Source organism: Cygnus olor, chromosome 1, assembly GCF_009769625.2.
Source record: "Cygnus olor isolate bCygOlo1 chromosome 1, bCygOlo1.pri.v2, whole genome shotgun sequence".
In the NCBI taxonomy this organism is placed as follows: Eukaryota; Metazoa; Chordata; class Aves; order Anseriformes; family Anatidae; genus Cygnus; species Cygnus olor.
This window is the reverse complement of record NC_049169.1, coordinates 32,274,036-32,298,211: the sequence shown is the minus strand read 5'-3', so window position 1 is coordinate 32,298,211 and position 24,176 is coordinate 32,274,036. Positions and strand designations below refer to the sequence as shown.

General features: G+C 40.2%; 1 protein-coding gene across 2 annotated transcripts in view; it reads left to right on the top strand.

The window, feature by feature from the left end:
- The first annotated feature begins 3,787 nt into the window (after nt 1-3,787).
- ADAMTS20 (ADAM metallopeptidase with thrombospondin type 1 motif 20) overlaps nt 3,788-24,176 on the top strand; it is a 96,535-nt gene continuing 76,146 nt past the window's right edge. For both annotated transcript variants that reach the window (XM_040551494.1, XM_040551486.1), the window contains exons 1-4: nt 3,788-4,200; nt 4,381-4,727; nt 18,193-18,355; nt 23,346-23,608. In XM_040551494.1, coding sequence (XP_040407428.1) covers nt 4,110-4,200; nt 4,381-4,727; nt 18,193-18,355; nt 23,346-23,608 — 864 coding nt within the window. In that variant the 5' untranslated portion in view covers nt 3,788-4,109. The remainder of the gene's footprint in view (nt 4,201-4,380; nt 4,728-18,192; nt 18,356-23,345; nt 23,609-24,176) is intronic.

Sequence of the window (24,176 nt, the reverse complement as noted above, 5' to 3'; positions counted from 1 at the left end):
GTCCCCATCAGCCATGCTGGCAGCCTGCTAAACCTGCCTGTTTTCTTTATAGACAGGGATGAATAGTTCTTGTGCTTTGAGAAGTTGTTCTTGTCCATTGAACAGCTTTTCTGGTCTTCTTTGCCAGGGAGGGCAACCTAGATCCCACCTGCCTGTTTTCTGAACAAAATGAAAGTTTTTCTCCTGAAGTCTACTTTTTCCAGGCTCTCCCCAGTATCCAAAAGCCTCCATCTGCAGCCAAGGTTGCTGTAGCGTAGGCTGCCATTGACTGCCCGGCCCCTCATCGGTTCTTTCTTTTGCAGACAGCAGATCCTGTAGGGCTGTCACCAATTATTCTAAAACCAATCCTATTTTTCAACTCACTCTTTCATTATGTATTTCTGCAGTTGTTCCTTAAAAAAGCTTCTGTAATTCTCCAACTTTGTTTCATCCTCGTGCCTCACCATTATACCTCTTAATGTCATAGCAAACACACTATGTCTATGCCTTGTGAATTTTCTGATGCACTTATGTTTCCTCTTAATAAAAATATACCCCTTCCTTTGATATACAGGGTTATATTTACTTGTCACAAGACTCAAACTGATGCCATATGGGCAGAGGTCAGGTTGAATGACCGCAGCTTATTGCCCAAAGCCATTCAGGTAACATGAATACTACTACAACTGCCTCAAAAAATCCTTCTCTTTCTCCTTTGCTCTGCACAACTAACCCATCTTGTGATTGAAAATCAGCCTTGTGCATAATATCTGTAGGGCTTCTCTTTTTGTTAAATACAGTGTTCAGTGGTTTCTGAGAAAGACATGGCTTCTACATACAAAAAGGGTTTAGATTTGAATGCTTGGCATGATCTAAATCACCAGACGTCTGGAAAAGGTGACTGTATAATCTGGCCACTTTTTGAAATTTATTTTTTCTTTAAGACAAAAATTTGAAAAAATAATTGAAAAAATCGGTCCAACTGGCACTGGATTTTTAGCAATAGTCCCATGGCAGTACCAGGAACTACTCAAACAACTTTTGGCAATCTAAATAAATGTTGTGAATTCTAAATTGCTCTAAGAAGTCCATCTTTAGACAGAAATGGACCTTCCATATTTACTATAGAAATGTTCCATTCTAATGGCGAATACAGGAAAAGTTAAGCGTGTTAAACGGTATCTAAGATAAGTAGTTATCATTTCTGAAACATTCACATTTTGAAGTAAATGTTGCCTTTTCTAAAATACTGGAAATACATACTACTCTAAATTTCCAACAAGACTCAATATTCTCAAGATTGTGCCAGACAAAAATACCAATATGCTTTGGAACAATCCAGATACCTCTTCTACAATCCTGGACTCCAACAGAGGAAATCTGACTTGAGCAATGAAGGTTCTTCCTCTACCACTCACCTTCATTCAAAGCCTGATCATCTCATCCATTCTTCAGGAGAAGAAAGCATGCCTCCGACTCCGTTTCCATCTTACAAGATTCCTACAGTAACAAGTGAACTAGATTGCAAAACAGCATGAAGACATAAGAGGAACTTCAAGCTCAAAGGCCATTCCTGAGGCCATTTTTCCTATGACAGAACTGTCATTGACTCCTCCTGCATGCCGGTAAGAACAGATGAAGAGGTTTGACAAGCTCTGTTCCACCTGTGCAGACACTTCCAGCCATACAATTAGCGCCATCTTGATGGCACTGAGTTGAAGGAGCTTGCAAACAAGATGGTACTTCTGACACACATGGCCATACTCTTCCCAGCAGTGCCAACATTGGTAATGGTGGCCGAATTAGTATGGCTTCCAATTAGTAACTATCAATACTAAAGAGAATTGTGTCTTCGCCTTTTTCTGGAACCTTGGTGCCCACAAAGACGCTGGCTTAAGTACCGGTCAAGTCACTACATTTTAAAGCAGCATATGGACCTCTTTTCTCCACTTTTCGAATGCTGTTTCATATGATCTGATGAAGATTTATTCACACAGCCTGATTTAAAATTTAGCAGAGGCACTTTATTGGGCCCACCTAGGAGGTGCAGCCTGACTTACTATTTGTTGAAGGAGACCAGAAAAGGTTGAGACAAAGCACTTTATAAAGAGAAGACAAAAGGAATATTTGGGGGAAAAAAGAAAAAAAGTTGTATGTACAGTGCACTTTTTTTGGAGAGCATTGATCTCACAGTCTGCATTGACTAGACCAGTTTCCAGCTTACAAACCTTAGTCACGATAGGTATAAGCATTGTTGATATTTTCATCTAGATTTCAGAAGCTGAAAATGATTCTTCCATTCCATATACATTTTTAACAGTAATTGGTCATCAGATAAATGAATTCTCCAGCTTGGAGATTTTTTAGTGCAAGACTAGACTTTTTTACCCCAAAGATATAGGTTTAATCACAACTGTAAAAAATAGAGTTGATTTGAAGGAGTTTTGTAGTCTGAGTTATGTACAAGGTTGGCCCAGTATGTCCTTGTGGTCTTAAAATCTGCAAAGCTATTTTCTGCAAAGGATTTATGTATCTGTATGTATGTGGGCTACATCCACAGAACTTAGACAGCAATGCTGAATGCTGCAGCATCCAATATTTAACTTGTTTGTATTGCACAGCAAAACTGTTTTTGTTCTTGAGGCTGTGAAAATACCTTCTCCCTGTCATCCTTTTCTGGAATATTTAGTTATTCTGAGAAAAGAGGAGCAGTTTTGACAGGAAGAACTGAGAACTTCTGTGGCTAAATCCCTGTTGCAGCAGCAGTGTAATCAGCAAACTTTCCGGAATACCTAAGATCAAATCTAGTTTAAGAAGGAAGACTTTGAAAAAATATTTAATTAAGCTGCTCAACATAATGAATGTATAGAACGTTAGTTATTAAGCTGTTAATAAGTACTGACATTATTTATACAGCATATAATATACAGTATAAATACTGTATAATTAACACAGATGGGGTTGCACTCCTTTGAAGGGTTGTGGCTAGCACTAGGTTGGCATAGGCTTTGTGTGAGGAAGGGCTAGAGCTATCTGGGGCCATCGATCCTGGAGTAGCCCTTACTCAACAGACTCACTGGGCTCCTCAAAGTCCTGCGTGGGGGTCAAGATGACTCTGCCTTACCCCGGGCATCCCACTGCCTCTAAGAGCCACTGGGACAACCTCAAAGTGCTGCTGTAGAAGATACACAATGATGTGACCCACACATGTGAGCATGGGGTGGGCTGGGGACCTTCCTGCCCTCTGGCTGATAGTGACTGTTAGTACGGTCTCCAAACAAACCATTTTCAGCAAGGTTGATAGTCCATAATCTCCACATAATGGATGCAGGGCCTTCCTGAATGCTGCTTTAAGCAGTTTTATGAAGACTTTGCTCAGACAGAATAAGCAGGGGATTCGGCATTAAAGAAAAACAAGTCGAGTCTGTTGACACCACGGTGTCAGCCTGCGCTCTGTGCCGAGATCCCCTTCCTTTAAAGCTGTGTGTGAGGAGGTCCTCGCCCTACAGGTGTGAGCAAAATCTCAAACAGGTACCTCAAAGGTGGTCAGCGGGGTGCATGCGGGCAACCACAGAAGCTGATGGGCCACCCCCTAACCTCACGGGGCTCCCTTTGCCCTTCTTAGGGTGAACTCGGCACTGCCAGCCTCCCTGATTCTCCTTCAAAAAAAAAAAAATAAACACAACTAGCGTTTGCTCTAAAAGCCCCATTTTTCCCTTTCGGGGACACCTTTCCGCGCCGGTCGGCCGGGCCCCGTCCCCCCTCAGCCGCCCCGCGGGGTGCGGGCGGAGGAGGCGCTGCGCGGCGGGCGGCTGCGCTCCGCCATTGGGCCCGGCCTGCCCCGGGGGCGGGCCGGGCCCCGGGGCCCCGCTTTGAAGCGCGGCTCCGGGGATGGCCCCCGCCTGAAGGCGGCTGGGCAGCCTCGCCTCCGGCGGCTGCGGCAGGGGCAAGGGAAGGCGGAGGGAGGGAGGGAGGGAAGGAGGGAAAGGCCGGGCCGCCCTCGCCCACCGAGGAGGAGGAGGAGGAGGAGGAGGAGGAGGAGGAGAGGGAGCTGGGGGCGGCATGAGGGAGCCGAGCGGTGGCAGCGGCTGAGGCAGCGGCCCCGGGGCGCGCCGCGGGCGGAGCGAGCCATGCGGGCGGCGGGGTGGCTGACGGCCGTGCTCTGCCCCCTCGCCCTGCTCGGCGCCGGGTCGCGGGGGCTCCGCTTCCACCCCGGGCAAGGTAAAGGAGCGGCAACAAAGGAGGAGGCGGCCGGGGGGTGCCGGGGGGCTGCGGAAGGGGCCGCGGAGCGGGAGGGAAGCTTCTGGAGAGCGCCGCGGCTCGTCCTGTCACCGGCAGGGAGCGGGCGGAGGTGGCTCCCGAGCTGCCCGGGGAGGCTGAGTGTCCGTCTGTCCGTTGCAGAGACCTTGGTGAAGCGGCTGTCCTCCTACGAAATCGTCACGCCCGTCCGGGTGAATGAGTTCGGCGAAGCTTTCCCTCACACACATCACTTCAGCAGGAGGAGAAGGAGCTTGGAGGATCCACCGGAGCCCGCCGCTTTCCGGACGCACTACCAGCTCGCTGCCTACGGGCAGGTCTTCCAGCTCAACCTGAGCGCTGATGCTGCCTTCATTGCCGCTCAGTACACCACGGTGCACGTCGGGGCCCTGCAGGAGCAGGAGACCCCAGATCTGCGCCACTGCTTCTACCGCGGGCACGTCAACGCGCAGGAGGCGCACATGGCCGTCTTCAGCATCTGCGGCGGCTTGGTAAGTGGCTCAGTTGCTCCCTCGTATCTCCATTCACACTCTTTTCCCTCCCTGAAAGAAGTGTAGTGGGATGCCTTCGCCGCGGAGCCGAGCTGGAAGTTCTCGGGCGTCGTTCCAAGTAGTTGGTCGCGAAATGTCTTGGCGTTGGCAGCGTGCGGTCATGATGAGCCGCTTTTGGCGGGATGTACAAACGCTGCTTTCAAAGGATCTGTTGCTGGCCAGCGATAGGATGGTTGATGTAACGCTTGACACTCACGGCATTATAACGGAGGGAAAAAACCATGCATCAGAAACTCAGTAAGCTATTGTTTTAGTAAAATGCTGCTGTGAGGTGGCATCAGCTATGTGTTTGCAGCTAGATGGATGTGATGTGGTTATGAGTGAGAAACAGTGGTGCTTGAGATGATGAGAGAACAACTAGCGTTGGTATTTTTCTTCATGTGCTTTCAGTCACCCTGTAGCCATGTGTCATGTTCCAGTAGATGCACAGCAGTGCTCTCTAATTGTGTTTCTGTTAAAGTGAATGGGAAGTTTTGCATTGACTTCACTGGGAGTGTGACTGTAAAATGCTTCTTTCCTTAATTGAATTGAGCAAAGGAATCAAAACTCTATTGAAATGCATTCTTTACTCGTACTTTGATAGCATTCCTTGTGTTTTTTTTCCAAAGGTATAATCAAGAAATAGTACCACACAGCTGTCTGTCAAAGCTATTGTACTGTGTTGCTGCATTTCATAGTTTTGTATCTAGAGACAAGACTCACGTGCCTGGTGATAGGATGAGGGGGAATGGGCTAAAGTTGTGTCAGGGGAGGTTTAGGTTGGATATTAGGAAAAAATTTGTTTACTGAAAGGGTTGTTAGGCATTGGAATGGGCTGCCCAGGAAAGTGGTTCAGTCACCATCCCTGGAGGTCTTTAAAAGACGTTTAGATGTGGAGCTTAGTGATATGGTTTAGTGGAGGACTTGTTAGTGTTAGGTCAGAGGTTGGACTAGGTGATCTTGGAGCTCTCTTCCAACCTAAATGATTCTGTGAAGACATGATATCTGGTGCTTTACCATAATACTGTTTATTGAAATACTGAGGACAGATGAGTGACAGCTACAATGGTTGCCAGACCAGCCATTCCTTTGCAGTGCTTTAAAATAGCTGCCCACCTTAAAAATACAATGTTGTAAACTTTCCAGTGAATGGTAGTTGAGGTTGAGACAAGGTTTTTATTGTAGCCGATGAGGAATGTAAAGGTGCAAGACTTATTTCTGGGAAGTGAAAAAATCTAGTGGCATCATATTCTAGTCTCTTTCTGGTAGCATATAGAAGATAGAATGGAATTGGCTGGATGCATGTGGGCGAGAGAGATGCATATTAAAAGAAGGCAATACGTGTGGTGGAAAAGAGGATCAGAAGTAAATGGTACTTCCAAGAGACACCTCTGCTGTCTAGTGCTTATTCTTGGATATGTGGATAAATGCCATCTTGTCTTCGGGTTTGAAGCCTGTAGACTTGGGCTATTCTGTGGAAATCACTGAAGAAGAAAGCATTCTAAACCATTAATTCTGAATTCACCACAGTTTTGCCTAAGTATCTTTCTTTACAAACAGATCTCGTTGGTTCATCTGCTTTGTACAAAACCCAACTTGAACCTATACCAAAGCCCTCAGTATGTTGTACACCTATCTCAAAGGGAAGTAGAAAAGCGGAGGAATCACAAATAATTGCAAATAGGTTTTCATGTTCTTGTTCGTTCATATACCATGGGACTGGGGATAGTGTCATACTCTATAATAAACATGAGAAGCTTAAAATCTTCTCTTCATGACTTTTATTGTCTGTTTTAATCCTCTCCCTGCAAATAATCTCTTCTTATTGCTTGAAGGGGCTGCATGTGCTGAAAATCATTTATCTGAAAAACATGTACCTACCACACTTCAAAGCTGTCCCAACTGCCTACTACTTTGTGATTCTCAATTCTTCAGTACAAGACCTTCTTTGCTATAGTAATTCGAATGTCTCACTTCTCTTGTCTTCTTCCCTCTTTCAGTTGTACTACGGTCTGTACCATGCATTCTTCCACTTGTAAATCCTTGAATGCCAGTAAACCGAGCCTTTTCCTCTTCTAGATGAACCTTGTAAACTTTCACTACAGCTTCCAGCTGGACTTCATGTCCTCCATCATTGCCTGGCTGTCATTACGAGTTCCTTGTCTGAACCACCACCAAAGGCCTTGCTATCCCAGAGCTTGCAGGACTTTCTCTTGCTGCTTGTTTCACCTTTTTCCAGGCAGACAAAGCCTCGGGGAGCACAGCCTGTGACAACCCAGCGTTGTGGCCGCCTTTCCGTTGCTAATGAACCTGGTACGGTTTTGAGAAGATGAAGCAGAGCCTTGCATGGTGGCTGGTGCACTTGTGCTACATGACCATAGCTCCCAAAGACGGATTGTATGAGGGTGAGGAGATGTTGCTGATACCTGCACAGAGTATCCTCCTAACCTCACTTAGAGCTTTCAGCCTACTGTTCTTCATCCGTGGTCAGGCATTGGGACGGGTTGCCCAGGGAGGTGGTGGAGTCACTGTCCCTGGGGGTGTTCAAGGAACGGTTGGACGTGGTGCTTAGGGCATGGTTTAGTGGGTGACTTTGGTAGGGAGATGGTTGGACCAGATGATCCTGAAGGTCTTTTCCAACCTTAATGATTCTATGACTACCAGGGGAGCTAATTTCTTTGGAAGAGAAGAATGGGCATAAAAGGAGGGGGACAGAGGCCAGGTGGATTTTCTTTTTCTGTGAAATCTTGTCTTCCTGGAACACATTCTGCACTCCTGGGTACAGCTGTCCTCATGTTTAAGGACTGTTGTCATGGCTAGAAAAGTTAGTGGAAAGATCTTTTTTTTTTTTTTTTTTTTTTCCCCAGTGTTTTTAAAATGTGTTTGTTTTGTGCATTCAGCAAATGTACCTGCAAAAATAGGCTAGTCAGTTATTTCTCTTTTATCGAACTGCACCCTGCTTTGTGAATAAATGCAAAGATTTAAGTGATTTAAGGACTACAGATGAGGTATCTCACAATAAATATCTCATCTTACTAGAAACTAGACTGTAGTGACTCAGCAACCCTGTATTATATTTATTTGAAGTAAAATCCAGTCTCTTCTTAGGATCCGTTTTCTTCCTTGCTGAACTTCGGTTTGGTGTATAGAAATTAAAATAGACGGGGTTGCTTAGAATTATTAGGTATAATTGTATCTTCCAAACTTGCATCTGTGAGGCAGTTGCAGTAGACCAATGCTGTAAAAGCTAGGGATGAAAAAAGGATGTGGACTTAGGGAGGAAAAAAACAAAACAAAACAAAACAAAAAAAACCAGGAAAGCTAACAATGGAATCTTAAAAGTTGCTCTGAAGATCTGCCTGAGAGTGATCTGAAGTTAAACTAGGTACTTGCACTCACTGTATCCTGTAGGCGCCTTTCCCCAACCTCTGCACTGCCTGCATTGGCAGCTTCACTGCTGGTTCCCAAGTTCCTTCTCCTCTTGTTTGCATTCTCAGGTTGTGTTCTCCCCGTCAAACTCTGCTTTCCCTTTTCACCCTCAGCTGAGCCTTTTTCTGAGTGTGCCAAGAGCATGTACAGCCCAGAGTACCCGTGGAGCTTTGCTTAATGGCTCCTGACACCCTGTATGCAGTTTTGTTGTGTTACATTTCAGAGCGTGCCCTGGGTTCAGGGATGCAAATGGCAGAGGGAGGTTAGAAGGTCAGCGGGGAGCCTGTAGTAATTGCCAGGAGGGAGCCTGTAATTAGGGAAGTTCGGGAGGCTGTCAAAGGCAGAAGGTCATTTGGAGTGATGGCCTGGGTGCCTCGTTGAACATCTGATCACATACAGGCATATTTCTTACATCTTGAGAGTAATTTTTGAAACTTCAAACTCAATTTCACTTTATTTTCCTAAGTTCTATATCTTTTTTGCTTTTACTGCATTGGTCAACTTTAACTTCCTACAGACATGGGAAACAGGATCTGCTGAGGATGTCACTGGATTCATGTGGACTAAAGTGACCTCTCATACATAATCCAGACAGCAAAATCAGAGGTAAAAATGCTTAATTTAACTTTCAAGAACATAGGCTACAAGTTGATTGACAAATACCAATGAGTAAAGTATCAAGATGTGAGACAGATATCATGAGTTTTAACTTGAATGAGCCTTCAGTTACCAGTAGGCTCAGGAGGAAAAAAAAAAAAAAAAAGGAGCTTTTTGAAGTTATTTTGCTTTTTATCCTGAATGCTATAGAAAAAATTGTTTAGTCTCTTGAGAAGCCTGGTATTCTTCCTTGGAGGTCAGGGATGTGTTGCCAGACTCTGGAGACAGCTAAAATTTGTTTTTGTGAACTGGGAGAATGCCTAAATGCCAAAGGTATTTGATGCGATTCTACTGTAAGAAGCGAAATTAAGTAAGGAAGAAACCAACATTTCTTTGGGTGTGCAGTCTCTGGGGTATAGAGAAATGTCACATGCTAAGTGACTGGCAAAAGTTAGGAGTACATGTGAATATTTTTCTTGCATGGATTTGCAGATCAGCTTTCTGTAGTCCAGGAAGGCAGGGCTGCTGTGTTCTAATGTAGCTTCTGCAGAGTAGTGAGGTCTGCACGACAAATTTCTTCCTCCCTTAGGAGTTCAAGGAAGCTCCTTTATTGCACATCAAACTTATATTCTTGCCATTCTCCATGTAAAAATGAACTGACGTGGATCTTCAGAATTTGCTCAGTACAAGAGGCTGTACTTATTTTTTATTACTGGGGATCACCGGATCACCTTTTTGGGAGATTTTGAAAACAATTCTGTCTGCTATGTATGACTACAATGGTCCTTTTCTTTAGGGAAAGTAGGCAGCTCTGGAATTTATTTTAATGAAATTCTAATTGGTTTAAAAAATCAATTGTGCAGGAGTTAGAAACTGTCACTAGTATAGTCAGCATACAGTTTCTTTGGAGTTGTCATGCAGGTGACGTACTCCTTCCCTTTATCATTCTGCCCTCCACAGTTTTGTGCTGTGTGGTACTAGTAGCTTCAGCGAGTTAAACTAGTGATTTTTTTCTTTTTTTTTTTTTTCCCAAAAAGAACTTTTCACATTTGTAACTGAAAGATATGTTTACCCTAGTGCAACTTAATGTTTTAACTTAGTGGCTGCCACTTCAAAAAAGTTACCTTGTAAATCTGAAAGGCAAATTAGTTTCCAGCATTCAGGTCACATTTATAAATCTTAGCCACATACTAGTTTCTATAGATTTTATCTTCCTAATGTAGAGATTCCATCATAAACAAGGAGTAAGTCGTGTTAAAGTGTCAAGAGAATCACTTCTTGTTTGGACAAACCAAGTCTTATTAGTGCTGATAGACTGACCTGACGACTTCTACTTGATAGTTCTGGTTTCACTTGTCGTATAGGTATACAAGGTGAGTCCTCGAGCCCTGAATCCCTGCAACATAACAACAACAAATTTCAGTGCTACCACTACAGTCCCTTGCGCTTATTTTATCTCTCACAAGCGCGAAATGAGCTTAGGTATAAGGAATGACCTTCAGTAAAAGATAATTTTTTTGTTTAATTTTTTTTAGCTAAACAGAATGAAAACATATTAGGAAGTAGGTTGAACCCCACCTCCTCTATAGTGTAAGGATCTACATAGCAATGGAGTACAAAATATCTTCATTTGAATCTTTCTTTATTTTTTCTTCTCTGCTTTCCTCTCTGATTATTTCTTCTTTTGCTATGGCTTTTTCATAGTCTTTTGCTATGGACCTCATTTCATTGCAATTTTTGTCTTTCTTACTTTGGCTTATTTTCCTGTTAGCTTTTCTCTAATCTGTATGCTCAGAAGCAGGACCGTTTCTTTATTATTTTTTTTATTTAATTGTTTGACTTGTGTGACGTTTGATCCTCAGCTGCCTGAAGTCTTCCCAGTCTTGCTCTGTTGGCCACAGAGTGGATGATGCAGACCTTTTTACTCTTGCTGTCTTGTCTCTTCTTAGCTTTGTTTTCCTGCATGTAGGCACTAGAGATCTTTTTTACATATATTAGAGAGCGGACCATAGTACTTGAAGATGGTCCTTTATCCCTGACTAAATTTCTGCTTGCTTGTTTGCCTGTTTTGGCAAAATAACTATCTATTGCACAATTCATTAAAAAATAGTAAGATGGCTTAAGTTGTGCCCCCCACCCCACCCCCCCCAACCGTTAGACATCAAAATATTCCCAATGCGTTTTTTCCCAATCTGTTAGCATCTCTGCTTCCAGAGACGCTCTTCTTCTACCCGGGAACCAGCACAGATCAGCAAATACAGGCAGAATTAATAAAACTTGAAACTGAGAAAACATATGGGGAAGGGAATTGTACAGCTGAAGGTCTGTCGCAGAAAATGTTTATCAGAAACAGTAGGCTCTGAGTATGTGTGTGTCTGCTCTTTTGACCAGCCATTCTACAAGAACTGTCCTTCATCTAGGCATGTCCCAGGCGGCTTAGCATCCTCGACATAAGATGTTCAGCAATCTCTGTTCTGCCTTTTGCCCACATCCTGTGTCTGGTAGCCTCCTTTCCTGACAGCTTCCTGAGTGCATTCTATTTGTCAGATAAATTGTTCTGGTGGCAGCAGCCTCATGGAATTGCTACTTTTTACAGGCAACAGTCAATTTTTCATTGGTTTGGGTTTGTGACACAGGTGGACTTGCTGGAAGGCTCCGTGCAGCCACAGAAGACTGGATTTGCTTATAAAAATGTTTTCATTAAACTCTTGGGAAGTATACAGAGGGTGTTGTGCATGAACATACTCGGTTGAGTTAGGGGAGGAGGAAGGACACATCATGTGGCCCTCTGTCACTAGAAGAACTAAATCACTGTTCAGTGAACTGTGTAAACCTGCTTTTTCTGGATTAAACTAATGCTTCCACCCCCTGGGGCAGTCAACAGTTAACTGTCATGGATTCCAGGAGATTGTGTGTGCTTGGGGAATATAAATGGGCTTTCCATGTGAGATATCGGATCTGCAATATGTTCAGTTCTACTTTCATGATCTACTTTCATGTAGAAAACGGCAAGGTTATGGTAGCTAAGTTAAACCATGAAAAGAGACTGTATCTTCTGGGTATACGTACATTGACAGAAGTTCTCCAGGTAACTACTGTGTGATCGAATAAAACAAGGTGAAAATCTAGCTATAGCTGTGTGTGCTTGAGTGATAACTGCCTGGTGATGTATGTGAGGTTGAGGTTGAAAGGCCCCTTTGGAGCTATTCACCTCCCTAGGAGAATGAAAGGTGGTTCTGCGTGTTCTTAAAACATCTAAGCTAGCAACTTCTTAGAAGAAGAAGCTGGGAACTTCTTCTCCCTGTTCTTCTAACAGGGATAAATCTCAAATGCAAATTTGCTTCTCATTCACTGAGACAGGCAAGGTTATACAGTAGTTTCCTTCCAGACTCTAGTGTGGAGGATCCCTTAGGTCTGTGTTCTAGGGAAATACTTAGCTTGATGGTTTAACTAAATTTGTGTATACGTACACTTCACTTTCCAGTTTCACTGGATATTACAGAATAGCTACTTTTCTATAATGAAATCTCTAACGTTTCTGCTGCAAAAGCTGTTACATTGTTAAAAAATTGATTTGTCTGACTAGTTCACTGTAAATTTTATATAAAGGTAACAATAAATAAACTGGCCCTCTCATTTCCTTCCACTCCAATGAATCTTGTTAATTGCTGGGATCCCTGCAGGCTTTTCTGCCTGCTTTTTCCAGCTGTCCTTGAGATTGTTACTATAACAAAAAATATATAAAAGTTCTCCACTATTTAGCTAGTCTGTTACTCCAGATTGTATTTAGAAGCTTCAGAAATGCCATTTTACTTGGCTTCAGCCAGGCTTTTTGTTGTCTGGAATAGTCTTACCAAGAGATGCTCAGGGTACGTGCCACTGGGTTTTCCACTTCCCACATGTATAGGCTTTCCCCTAGGCTGTTATGCAGAATGGAAATTGTCTTTTTTATGTGTTCCTGAGTGGAAGTAACCCGTTGGGGGGCTGCTAGGGTACTGGATCCAAGACTACAGTTTTCAGTATGGTTAGATCAGGCATGATCTAAACACATTAGTAGGTAAGAGCCCTTCAGGATTTTACGTGGAACTTAATTATGTAATTCCAAATTGGAACTTGTATTCAGCCAGTGACTAAGGACCTGTCTTCTCAGACGAGGATACTTCTGAGCAAGGATGGGTTGCCTTACTAATTCTGTTACAGGTGTGATTTAGTACGCCAAGGGTATGATTTCTATCTGCTAATGAAATCCTAGTGTCACAGAATTTGTGAGGAAATGTGAAGTCAGATCATACGGTTCAACTGATGATCAAATATTTTTCCCTATTCTTTTTGTAGCACTTTATTCTATCAAGCTTTAAGAGCTTGAAATGTAATACTGCTTCTAATCACTCGTAAAAAGGTGTTCCACCAGGTAACATTTTTTCATTGCTAGGTAGATTTTTTAATGTTGTTTTGCTGGTATATTATTTTTATTCCTATTTCCTTTATTATATTATCTGTAGTTTTAATAAGTGAGCTGGCAATCACTACATCTTACTGTGTTTCTCGTTTATTTTCTGGTAGAAATCTCTCTTCCAGATGTTGGCACTGTACCATGATCAGATAACCTCTAACACTTTTTTTCTTCGGTGAACTAATTAGGCTATTCTTCTCAAGTCTTTCATTAGAAAACATTGTAACAGTGGAACAGGCAGAGAAGGGCGAAGGGCTTCTCACATTATTTGGAAGAGTTTTGAATTAACACAACACTGAACGAGAGAGAGAGAATAATACGAAAGAAAGGTATTTTCTAACTTTGACTGAGAAAGTACCTGTGCTGTAAGCTACTTGCAGGTTTTTGAGCTGGAGTTGAGAAGCCATGCTATGAGGGCATGAAAAGTACTTAAGCATAGGAGCAGAGCTTACCTGGGAGGGAGTCTGCCAGTTTGGAGTCATGTTTTCCAGAACTTCAGTCATTCGTTTAGCATTTTTCTGAAATCTTTCCAATTTTGCTGTTGGACATATTAAGATTAATTCCATGTTTCTGAAACCTGCTGTATATCCCTTATGTCTTCCATGTGTTCTTCCAAGTTGCCATTATACACAAGGATGTAATTTGTATATATGGGTATGGTCCGTACTTTACCCATAAATCCTGCAATACTTATTTCTACTACTCCTGGAATAGAGCAAACGCATTGATTAAGACTATACACTTTTAAGCCACTTTAAACCCCTGAGACATACCATACAGAGTGAGTAGCTGCGTTGATCCATTGAACCTTGATTCAATAGAATGTGTCTAGCTCATCCAGAAGATTTTAAATCCAAGAAATAAATTATTTTTCTCATGTGGGCTTTCTCATAAATTTCCTCAAATCTGTGCATACGCACACAGTTCTGCGTAGTGCTCACTCTTTCCTACTTTCTTTGGACCACTTATTTATGATGTGCAAGAGACTGTTTTCAATTTTGTATTCCACTTCCACTGAAGAGATCTTTTTAAATGTACTTTTCCCTCTTTATCTGAGAACAGAAATAGAATGTTTAGGGCAGATTTCTTGTTACATGATTTCAGAGGCATCTGTGGCTGATAAGTAAATCCAGTTCACTTCTGATTTCATTTCCTGCAAATGCTTGGGCTCCTGTTTCAGCAACCTGCCTCTGTACATCTCAGTGACTTTGTTTGGTTTATTTGTTTTTACCAAAGTAATTTTCATTTGGATCTTACAGCCCTCTTCCTTGCGAGCCTAACTCACAGTAATGGCTCCATTTGTATCTGCAGGATCTGTCACCAGATCACCAGAAGAAGCATCGCTTTTGTGAATGAAGGACTGCACACCAGGCAGAACAACATAGTTTGTAGACCTCTGTGCTAGGCAAATGAGGAGAAAACCATGTGTAGCTAATCAAAATCCAGCTTTAGTCTAAGAATTGATATTGGTGGTTTCAAGCTTAGCTTCTCTTAACTTTTTCTTTTGACTGAGTTGCTTTCTGAGATGCTGGTTTCCACTCATTAATCCGACTGCAACCACATATGGATATCGCTGTCTCCCAGAGCTTGGATTTTTGTTAGTTTGGTATTCCACTCCAAATTTATTTCACCGGTGACTGTCGAATAGATTGTAATGTCTGCTTGGGTTTTAAATTACAGATCTAATACGCTCTTATGTTAGAGCACTTTTTCTCATCTCTTATCCTTTGTGTTTTCACCTGCAATATAAAGAGTTCTCTTGAACTTGCACAGGGGATGTGCAACAAAATAAAGTTATCGTGGGCTGCTGCTGGGAGGTGTTCCTAAACAGTGGCAGTAGTTATTGCTTGTGTATCCATATACTGTTGATGAGGAGAGAATTAAGGAGAGAATAAAAGTTTTTTGCATTATGGGTTTTGATCAGCCATTTTGTACACGACTAAACAGTGGTCCTGGGATACTGGGCCAGAGCGTGAACAAGGAAGAAGAAACCCAGCACTGTTTTTCTGAAGTGGCTAGCCCAAACATCTGGAAAGTTGGAATCTCCTGTTTTAAGGACATTATTGTGCTTTTTGTATTAATCTGGTTTCAAACAAAAAGGAAAAACACTAAGAACAATTTTGAGGGCATGGAATGTAATGGAGGATTCCTCCCTTCCAGCTGTCTCTCCGAATTTTTTGGATTGTAAGCGTATGATGTATTTTTTTTTTCTTTGCTATTTTTAACAAAGGAGAATTTGTTTCTTTTGCTTTCTAGGCATTTTCTCTATTTAATGTAAACTAGAGGTAAACACAGTTACTGCTACTTCTGAATATCTTTTAAGAGGGAAAATTACCTGCCTTTTTTCCCTAGACGACTTCAACGCGTCTATTCTTAGGACAGGATTCTGGATTTCAATTAAGAAGATACTTGTATGAGTTCTGACTGAGATATTTAAACTGTAAGGTACTGAAAGTTACGCCCAGATGTTGCTAGGCATTTGATACTGTGTATTTGTTGTTAGGCCCCGTGGGATAGGCAGGCATTAGAGCACCTTCTGAGGTGCCTGATAGTCTGGTTTTGCAGTTAGCTTTTGCCGATACAAGGCTTATTTTTTATTTATGTATTTCTTTTCAGGAGAAGTGGTCCTCTGTTCCCAGGTAACCCTTGCTGTTTTGGTTGAAAAATAATTTTCCTTGATAGGAGGCGTAGATTTTCCCTGGAGAGGGGTCGGTGCACTTTTCATTGCTGCTGCTGAAATGCAGCGTGGGAGTGCACAAAGAGAAGAGGGGAAAGGCAGGAATGCTGCTGTTGGAATATCAGCAATGTTAGACTGACTTAGGTTAGCCATAATGCCTCGTGCTGACTCTCTCCATGAACTGGACAGGTCAATGCGTTCAGAAATGTAATTCCGAATTCCTAGGTAGTGTACCACTCACAGCATTTGATTGAGTACAGGATCAGGAATCTGAGTGGAGTTTTCAAAGTTATCAAACTCACTCAAAAACGTCTTAGCAATTTTTTTTAACTTTTTTTTTTGTTTTGTTTGAAATGGTAGAGATATAAACTCTTGTTCTTGCAGCTCTCTTTTTTTTTTTTTTTTTTCAGTGGAAGTTCGCTATTGTGGAAGATGAGTTTGAAAACGCAGCACAAACACTTTCCTTGTTAGTTCTGTGCTATTATTCTCATACTTGGTATGTTTGTCATAGCTGAAACCATTTCTTTGTAAGATCTGAAAGCCTGTTAATTGGAAAAGCCATTGACGTAGCCAATAAAGAACCTGCTCTAGCTATTAGGAGTAGAGGGAAATAAAATGTACATGGGGGAATAAAGTAACAGCAGTAAAGTCTTTGCTTTTATTAAATCTTAAAAATAATAATAATAAAAAAAGACCCTGTTACCAAGTAATAGGGTTTAGGACACGCCAGGAGAAAAGAATTAATTAGTGTGTTAGTGTTCACAAATCTAAATTTATGCCACTTGGGTGGTTCGGACTTGGACAGTTTAAATAAAAACATTGATGTGAGTCTTAGCATCCCTTCTTACTGCTTTGCCCCTTAGGGATAGGATCCCCACATCTGTGCCTGTCAATTTGCCCAGAAAGTTGCACCTACCTGGGTCTAACTGACAAGCTGTAGCATAGCTATTGCATAGCATAACTAACGGTCTTTTAAAAACAGAAAACTGGCCGCTGCTAGAAGGGCGCTGAATTCAAGGGGATATTATAATTCAGGTGTAATGCCCTGGTTACAAAAGTAGCCTGCAGCAGATTTTAAAAGACTACTGTAGGCTGCTGGGGAAAAAAATATATATATATTCTCACATCTATTCTTACATATCTTGCTCAGCCACTCACTCTTTGTTTGCAAGGTTGACTTGAATACCTAATCTCTTAATCCATATAATGTAAATGTTTACTGTTCTCTTTATGGATAAAAAGCCTCACTAATATAATATGGCAAAACAGTCAACGGGATGCTATGCACTCCCTCTTTCTGGATGCTAAATTGAAATTCTTACATGTTTTTTCCTCCTCCTAGCAGTTGCACTAGCCTCAATTGTGTTTTATAGAACTATGTCCTCATTTGTTGCTGTGTAGTTTCTAAGCAAAGCTTGTGCCTGTCCTCGCCTCTGCTAGTTACACATCTTTTGTTTCACATCTTTTCATAATCTTCTGAAATATGGCACTAAAGCCATAGGAAACCATAATTTTTCATTAGAAGTGCAGAGAGAAGGAAGAGATGCCACGTTAGGATTTTGTAATTGAATGGATTATGGGGTGGTGGGAAAAGGAGCTTAATTTCTGTTCTTTTCCTTTGTATGTATGCCAGTGCTTTGGTTGGTAATCAAGTTCTTTTGGTTCCCACTACGTAGTTAACCATGTGCGTCCCCTAGGGAATAAAAAAAAGAGAGAGAAGAAACATATTTATGAAACTGTCAACCCTGAATTCCTGAAACTAGTTTCAGTCTTTTAAAAATACTGAAAAGAATATCAGGTTAACACTGTTGCTAATATGTGGACAAAATGCAATTTTAGAATAAAAATGTCAACGATATAAAGGACAGAAGGCCTCATCTAGAACTCAGACAACACAAATCCTGAATTTCTTGATGGCTTCCACTCCCCTCTGCACAGTTTCCCAGGTGGTCTTGCTTGGTTATACCTAGATTGTTTTGACTTCTCTGATCTTCTTTGTTTCATTAACTCTATAAGGCTTATGTAAGTTTTATTGGTAATACGTAAGGTGGTCTTTGTTATGGTTTACACTGGTGGGACAAGATTCTGAAAGAGAAACTGCCTTACTTCCAGCTTCCATCTCTGCAGCTTCTGCTGAAGTTTCCTCCGTCTCAAGTGCAATTTATTTCCGTTATTCTGAAAATATTATTTTAAATAGTTTACTTCCATTAAAATTGTTTTTATATTGGTATTTTAGTGCAAAATAAATTTATTACTTCTCTTACTTTCAGATGGGCACCTTTAAAGCACATGATGGTGAATATTTTTTAGAACCTCTCATGAAAACGGATGGAGGTGGACATGAAGATGAGCATAACAAACCACATCTTATATACAGGCATGAAGAATTTAATAAAAAGTATCAGAAATCCCATAAACCATGTGAAGTTTCAGGTATAGTCCTACTTTAAATTTCAATGTGACTTTTTCAAGTGTTTATGTTCTGATATTAAAAAAAAAAAAAAAAGAATGTTCTACTAGAACCTATGCTTTTCTTTCACATAGGCTTGGCAACAATTGTTTTTTTCTTGCCGGTGGCTAGTTTAGATGTGGGAGAAAATGGGTATGTAGAAGTGTATCCTGGCTTTTCAAGAACTTCTCTATGGATTTATTTTTACACCTGTGTGTCATATGTAAACATTTAAGGAGCAGATCCACAGGAGTTTATGTTGCTTACATTCACAAAAGATAATGAATTTATTGCAAATCTAATGGATAATATAGGACATCTGTCCTTAAAAATGGAAGTATATAATATTACCCATCGATACAGGTGTTTTTTCTCTATGGATATTTTAATAATGTAGTCATACTACAAAGCAATATTTAGCTTTATTTAAACTAAGTAGAAGCAAGGGGGTATAATATACAAGCATACTGTTAGGATGTGTCACAAGTGAATGTGTCACATTCTAAATACTGAGATGTCATCTGCTTTGAGATATTACGATGTAGAAGCCTTTGAAGGCCGTCTGAGCAGTGTCCTTCTGAAGCTTTGCTGGTAGTGCCATTTTAAAAACAATTTTGCTGTATCTGAAGCATTTCTTATTTATTTATTTTTTTTAAGTCTAGCGAGAGATTAAATACCTTCTTTTAATAGATGCATATGGGCTTCATTTAGTGGGCATCAAAGAAAACACAACTGGGTGGAGACCCAAAATAGGAGAAAGCAGCTTAAATTTGGTTCAGCTTGGCATTTAGAAACATCCTGTCTAATTAAAATTCTCCACTTTACATGAGACTGAAATCTGCATTTCTTGCATTTTGAATCTACTTGCATTTCAGGAATGTTTATGCAACGCTGAGTACATCTGGAGAAAGGAAATTCAGAAAGTCTCAAATATTACTTTCTTTTAAGGAATATCTGACCAGCTGTTTTCAAACATAAGTTGCAAAAATAGTGGAGTAGCTTGTGGCTAGTGTTAGAATTTTGGAAAATTCTTAATCGCATTTTGTACTCAGAAAAATATGTTGAGGATTCTGCTTTTCTTTAGAAGATGGCTGCTTTCTGGCCTTAATTATAATCATCTTCCATTGAACAAATTCTGCTGAAATGTATTTATTTTCTTGAGTCTGTTTTTCTGGAAGCTGTTGCTACCTGTTTATTTGTGGTTGCTATTGCAGAACATGGAGTTAGTACTTTGAAAGCCAGGCAACTATTGATTAAAAAATATATATATATTTTTAAATGATGAATGGTACATACTGAACCAAAGAAGAGATCTTTCAGGTTGTGTTCTTTTTCCTATGCTGCATGTGATAGAATATGCTTAATATAAACAATTTACTGTAAGAAAAGGCTCTCCCAGCATTAAGAATATGGTCATTTTGACCTTTTCATGTATTGTATCAGCTACAGAAGACTGTGAGCCAGGGATTACTGTAACTTATTTTGAGGGACGGTGGACATTGCACAAATATTTATGGAGAAAAAAGCTTGTGTGGTTATATTTCTGTTCTTCTAAGTAAGAGATTTGTCTCCTTTAATGCTAGCCTTGCCTGTCTATTTCTTTTCTTTTTTCCTTCAAGGAGAAACTATATCTAGCAATACTTGTGATCATGAGAGTTTGTTGTTCTTTAGCTGGTGGATTTTGACAAGGGGATGTGGAGAGGCTTTCTATTTGGCAGTATTATTTCTAAGTTAAGCAGTGGATGTTTGATCAGGTTGTGATTTATAACAATAATGACGATAGTGATCCGTCTCATCCCACTCTAGACATTGTACATCTGCATTAGTCATCCTTAGCCCCTTTTTAACTTTAAAGGAGAGAAAGTTACTTATATTTACTATCATTCATGTGCTTATTTTGGACGTGTTCTTTAGGGTAAGATGATTTGTTACCAAGAAATGTGAGTTTCATTGCACTGACTGTAAGGAGAAGCTGGATGATTAGACATACATGTTTAATATAGTCAGATGAATTCCATTATCTGTGTCTAAAGAAAATTAGTATTGGATATATCTAAATTTTCTTTGAATCCCTCATCTATTTTCTTTTGTTTTAAACTGTTTCTTACTTGTTCCTCGATACAGTATCAAAATGTTAAATCCTTCATCTTGACTTGCCATATCCTGTTTTACCTTTACAGTATTTCCTAATTTGTGCATACATTATTTGTTTTCTTAAAATAAATTACAAGAAACACTGAAAGAAGGATTGAAAGGAAATAAGATTGCTTATGTTACTGTAGCAAGTCAAGATCAACTCTTCCTCCATTTCTAATATTCGTCAGATCTCTATGGAAATTACAAACTTTCCTAGACTTCCTGTCCCTGCATGTAACCGTTTGTGAAATAACGTTTTCCTTATAACCATACCCCCAGTTGCCTTTTAACACTTTAAGTCCAGGAGGTATTCAGCATTTTTTCGGAGTTGATAGTGTGTTCTTTTCCTTGCAGATCTGAGGAAGGTCTGCTAGTAACATACTTCTCTTTGGAGTAAACATGCTCTTTTTTCTAAACTGTTCTGTATGGATCATGTGTTCAGGTTTCTTCACATAGTTGTATTCCCCTGGATTTTTCCAGATTTTGTTTTGTATTGAAAAAAAAAAAATAGTTTAATAAATAGTTAAGCTATTCAAATTAGTTTACTTTAAAAAAAAAAAAAATCCCAAAACACGAGGTTTTAGCAGAAGCATAGTCTATGCTGAGCAGCATGGAAGGAATGCCTTAGATGCATATGGACAACGTAGCAATTTATACATTCCAAGATAACTTATTCTGTTGTTGTTGTTGCTGTCTATGTCTGTCCTGTCCCATCCCCCTCCCCACTACCCCCAGAAAAAAAAAAAAAAAACTATTGTTTCAACTTGTCATTGACTGTAATGTTTGAGATCCTTTGCTTAAAAATAAAAAAAATGTTATTTAACTTGTCACTTTTCATCTCTGGCCAAATGCAGAACTTTGCATTTCTTTCCCTTGAATTGCAGCTTTTCTTTTTCTAAGCCGCTGCCTCCGTTTTTCTAGATCATTCTGAGATCTGATGCTGTCCTCCAACATGTGTACTACTCTTCCCAACCTCTGACGTCTGCACATCTAGTTTTTTACTTTGTGAATAAAACATTTTGAATAGCAGATATACAACATGTCACCTTTGAAATCTCATTTAATACATCTTTTTAGTTTGGAATCAGGCCATGGTAATTACTTCTATAGATGTCTAGCTAATCTTTTTCCACACTTGTTTCTAGTTTCTTTTTAACTTGTTGATGAAAAGTTAATTGGAAACTGTGCTATAAGCCCTACTCAAGTCAGGATAAGACATCTGTTGCATTTCCTTTATTCATAAATTCTGTTTCCTCAGTACAGGGAAACTAGAAGAGTTTGTCATAACGTTTTTGATAAATATGATAGCTATTACTCATCCTTTTGTTTATTTATAAACACAGTTAGTTTTATTTGTTCGAGTACTGGAGCTGTCTTGGCTGGTCCGCAAATTTGTCTTAAACTCTCATTTTAAATACAGGTGCTGTTTGCACTTTTTCCAGTAGTCTAGTCTGACACCTTCTGTACCTTACTAAAAATGATGTGAATGTGAGACTGCTTCAGCTAGTTCTCTTTAATCAGGCTCAGTCAGTCTGAAAATATCTAAGTAGGTACTCACTAACATGTTCCTTTTCTATGCCAGCCCCCACATTTCTTTTGAATTCCTTCTTTAATTGTTAGTGCCAATGTTTTTGCAATTACTGTACTTATATTTTGTGACTGATTCTCAGGTGACTACTCAGCAAACTTAAAGGCGCTCACTGTTGTCCCTTTACTGCCATTTTGGACAAGAGGGAATGGCCTCAAGTGTTGCCAGGGAGGTTCAGGTTGGAAATGAGGAGACATTTCTTCTCAGAAAGAGCAGTCAGACATTGGAACGGGTTGCCCAGGGAGGCGTTGGCGTCACCGTCTCTGGGGGTGTTCAAGGAAAGGTTGGACGTGGTGCTTAGGGACATGGGTTAGTGGGTGACATTGGTGGTAGGGGGATGGTTGGACCAGATGATCTTGGAGGTCTTTTCCAACCTTAATGATTTTGTGATTTTCTGGCTGTATTGTGCCCTGGCTTTAATGGAGACAGTTTACCTCTCAAAAGTAGCCATATTCTTCAGTAGCTGCTCATTAAGAAGACGTCTAGCCTCCAGAAAAACAGTGAAGACTGCTTCTGAGTGGCTTGAAGTATCTCATTAGGTGCTCAAGTTCCTGAGAACAGTTAGAATTCAGATGTGCTTCTCAGCTAAGTATTTTTGTGGGCTGCTGCTGAGGTGACCGTGATCAATGCATGAGTTTTGTCAGGCATCAGAAGTCCCTGGTGGCTGGAGTACATGCTATAATTGGGAAGTGTTACAATACTAAAATGCCTCCAAGCTATATCTTTTAAACCCTGATTCAATATGATGAATATTAATGAAGCTGTCAAGGAAATCACTTTATACAAATTTAATGATACATAAATGAAAAAGTCAACAGGGACTTGAATTCAGGGCTCAGGTCTAGTCTTTGTTGTGGCTTGCTATGGTTGGCTTTATTGGTGTTAAAGGTTTGTGTGTAAAAATGGATATTTTAATTTGTTTCCTTTCTTGCACTGCTTAGATTGTAGTACTTATCTCCTTCCAGCCTGCCTGTTTGGATTATGCTGTGTTCCAGGAACAATAATACCGCTGTCTAATTCTTAACCAACTTTCAACAATTAATTTGTATATTATGTATATGTTCAAGATAGCTATTTGATGTTCCTATTACAGCATTCCATGTTTAATTTATTTTTTTATTCTTGTACTGGTTTCCTTGGAAGTAAGCTCATAATTACAATTTTTCTCTGTCTATTTTAGGCGGAGTTTTACCTGTCTATTTCTAAATTTAAAAACTGCATTCTACATTAAGTCTTTTTTTGCTTTACAGAAAACAAGCTGAAAGAAAGCACTTTACTACATCCAGACTTCAGCAATTTAAATGAAGAGAGAAATGTTTTGCAGAAGTCCCCAAGTATAGAGTATGCTTTTAAAAATCTATCTTTAAAGGATGGTGGCAATAATTCACGTTCCCGGAAAAAACGTTTTCTTTCTTATCCACGATATGTAGAAGTGATGGTTACAGCTGACACCAAAATGGTTCGTCACCACGGGCAGAATTTACAGCACTATATATTAACACTGATGTCAATAGTAAGTAAAACCGAAGTTCATAATTATTAGCAATTTATGTTATTTCTGTTCTGGTGTTTTCTCTTTTGCAACTCCCCACTCTTCTGATTTGACTGAATTCTGTATTAAAATAAAGATTCCATAAACAAAAAATGTAAAGCCCAAATTTCAGATTCTTCATCTTTCCAGCTTAATGCAGTAAGGTGTGTAGATGAAATACTCTGACCCATTTCCTGATTTACTGTTACATTAAAAGAATTGTTAAGCTTCAGTGAGTTAAACATACAGATTAATTACAACAGACACAGAGGTTAAAAGGTATTGTGAAAAAATGCTTGATTATAGTAATCCTACTTTTTCAAGTAACTTCGAATTAATATGGGTCAGATTTTGAGTTGACTTCTGGTTCAAGGAAGAATTCAACACAGAAAGAGCTCAACTAAAAGTCACCTCTTGTATTGGCTCTGAACTCAGTACAACATGCTCTGTAAAATCAAAAGGTTTACTATGACATCTGTTGAACTGTTTTTCATTAAAACGTGTGCTAAAATACTCTCTATAATTTGTGTTCAAATCTCTAGATTTGTGT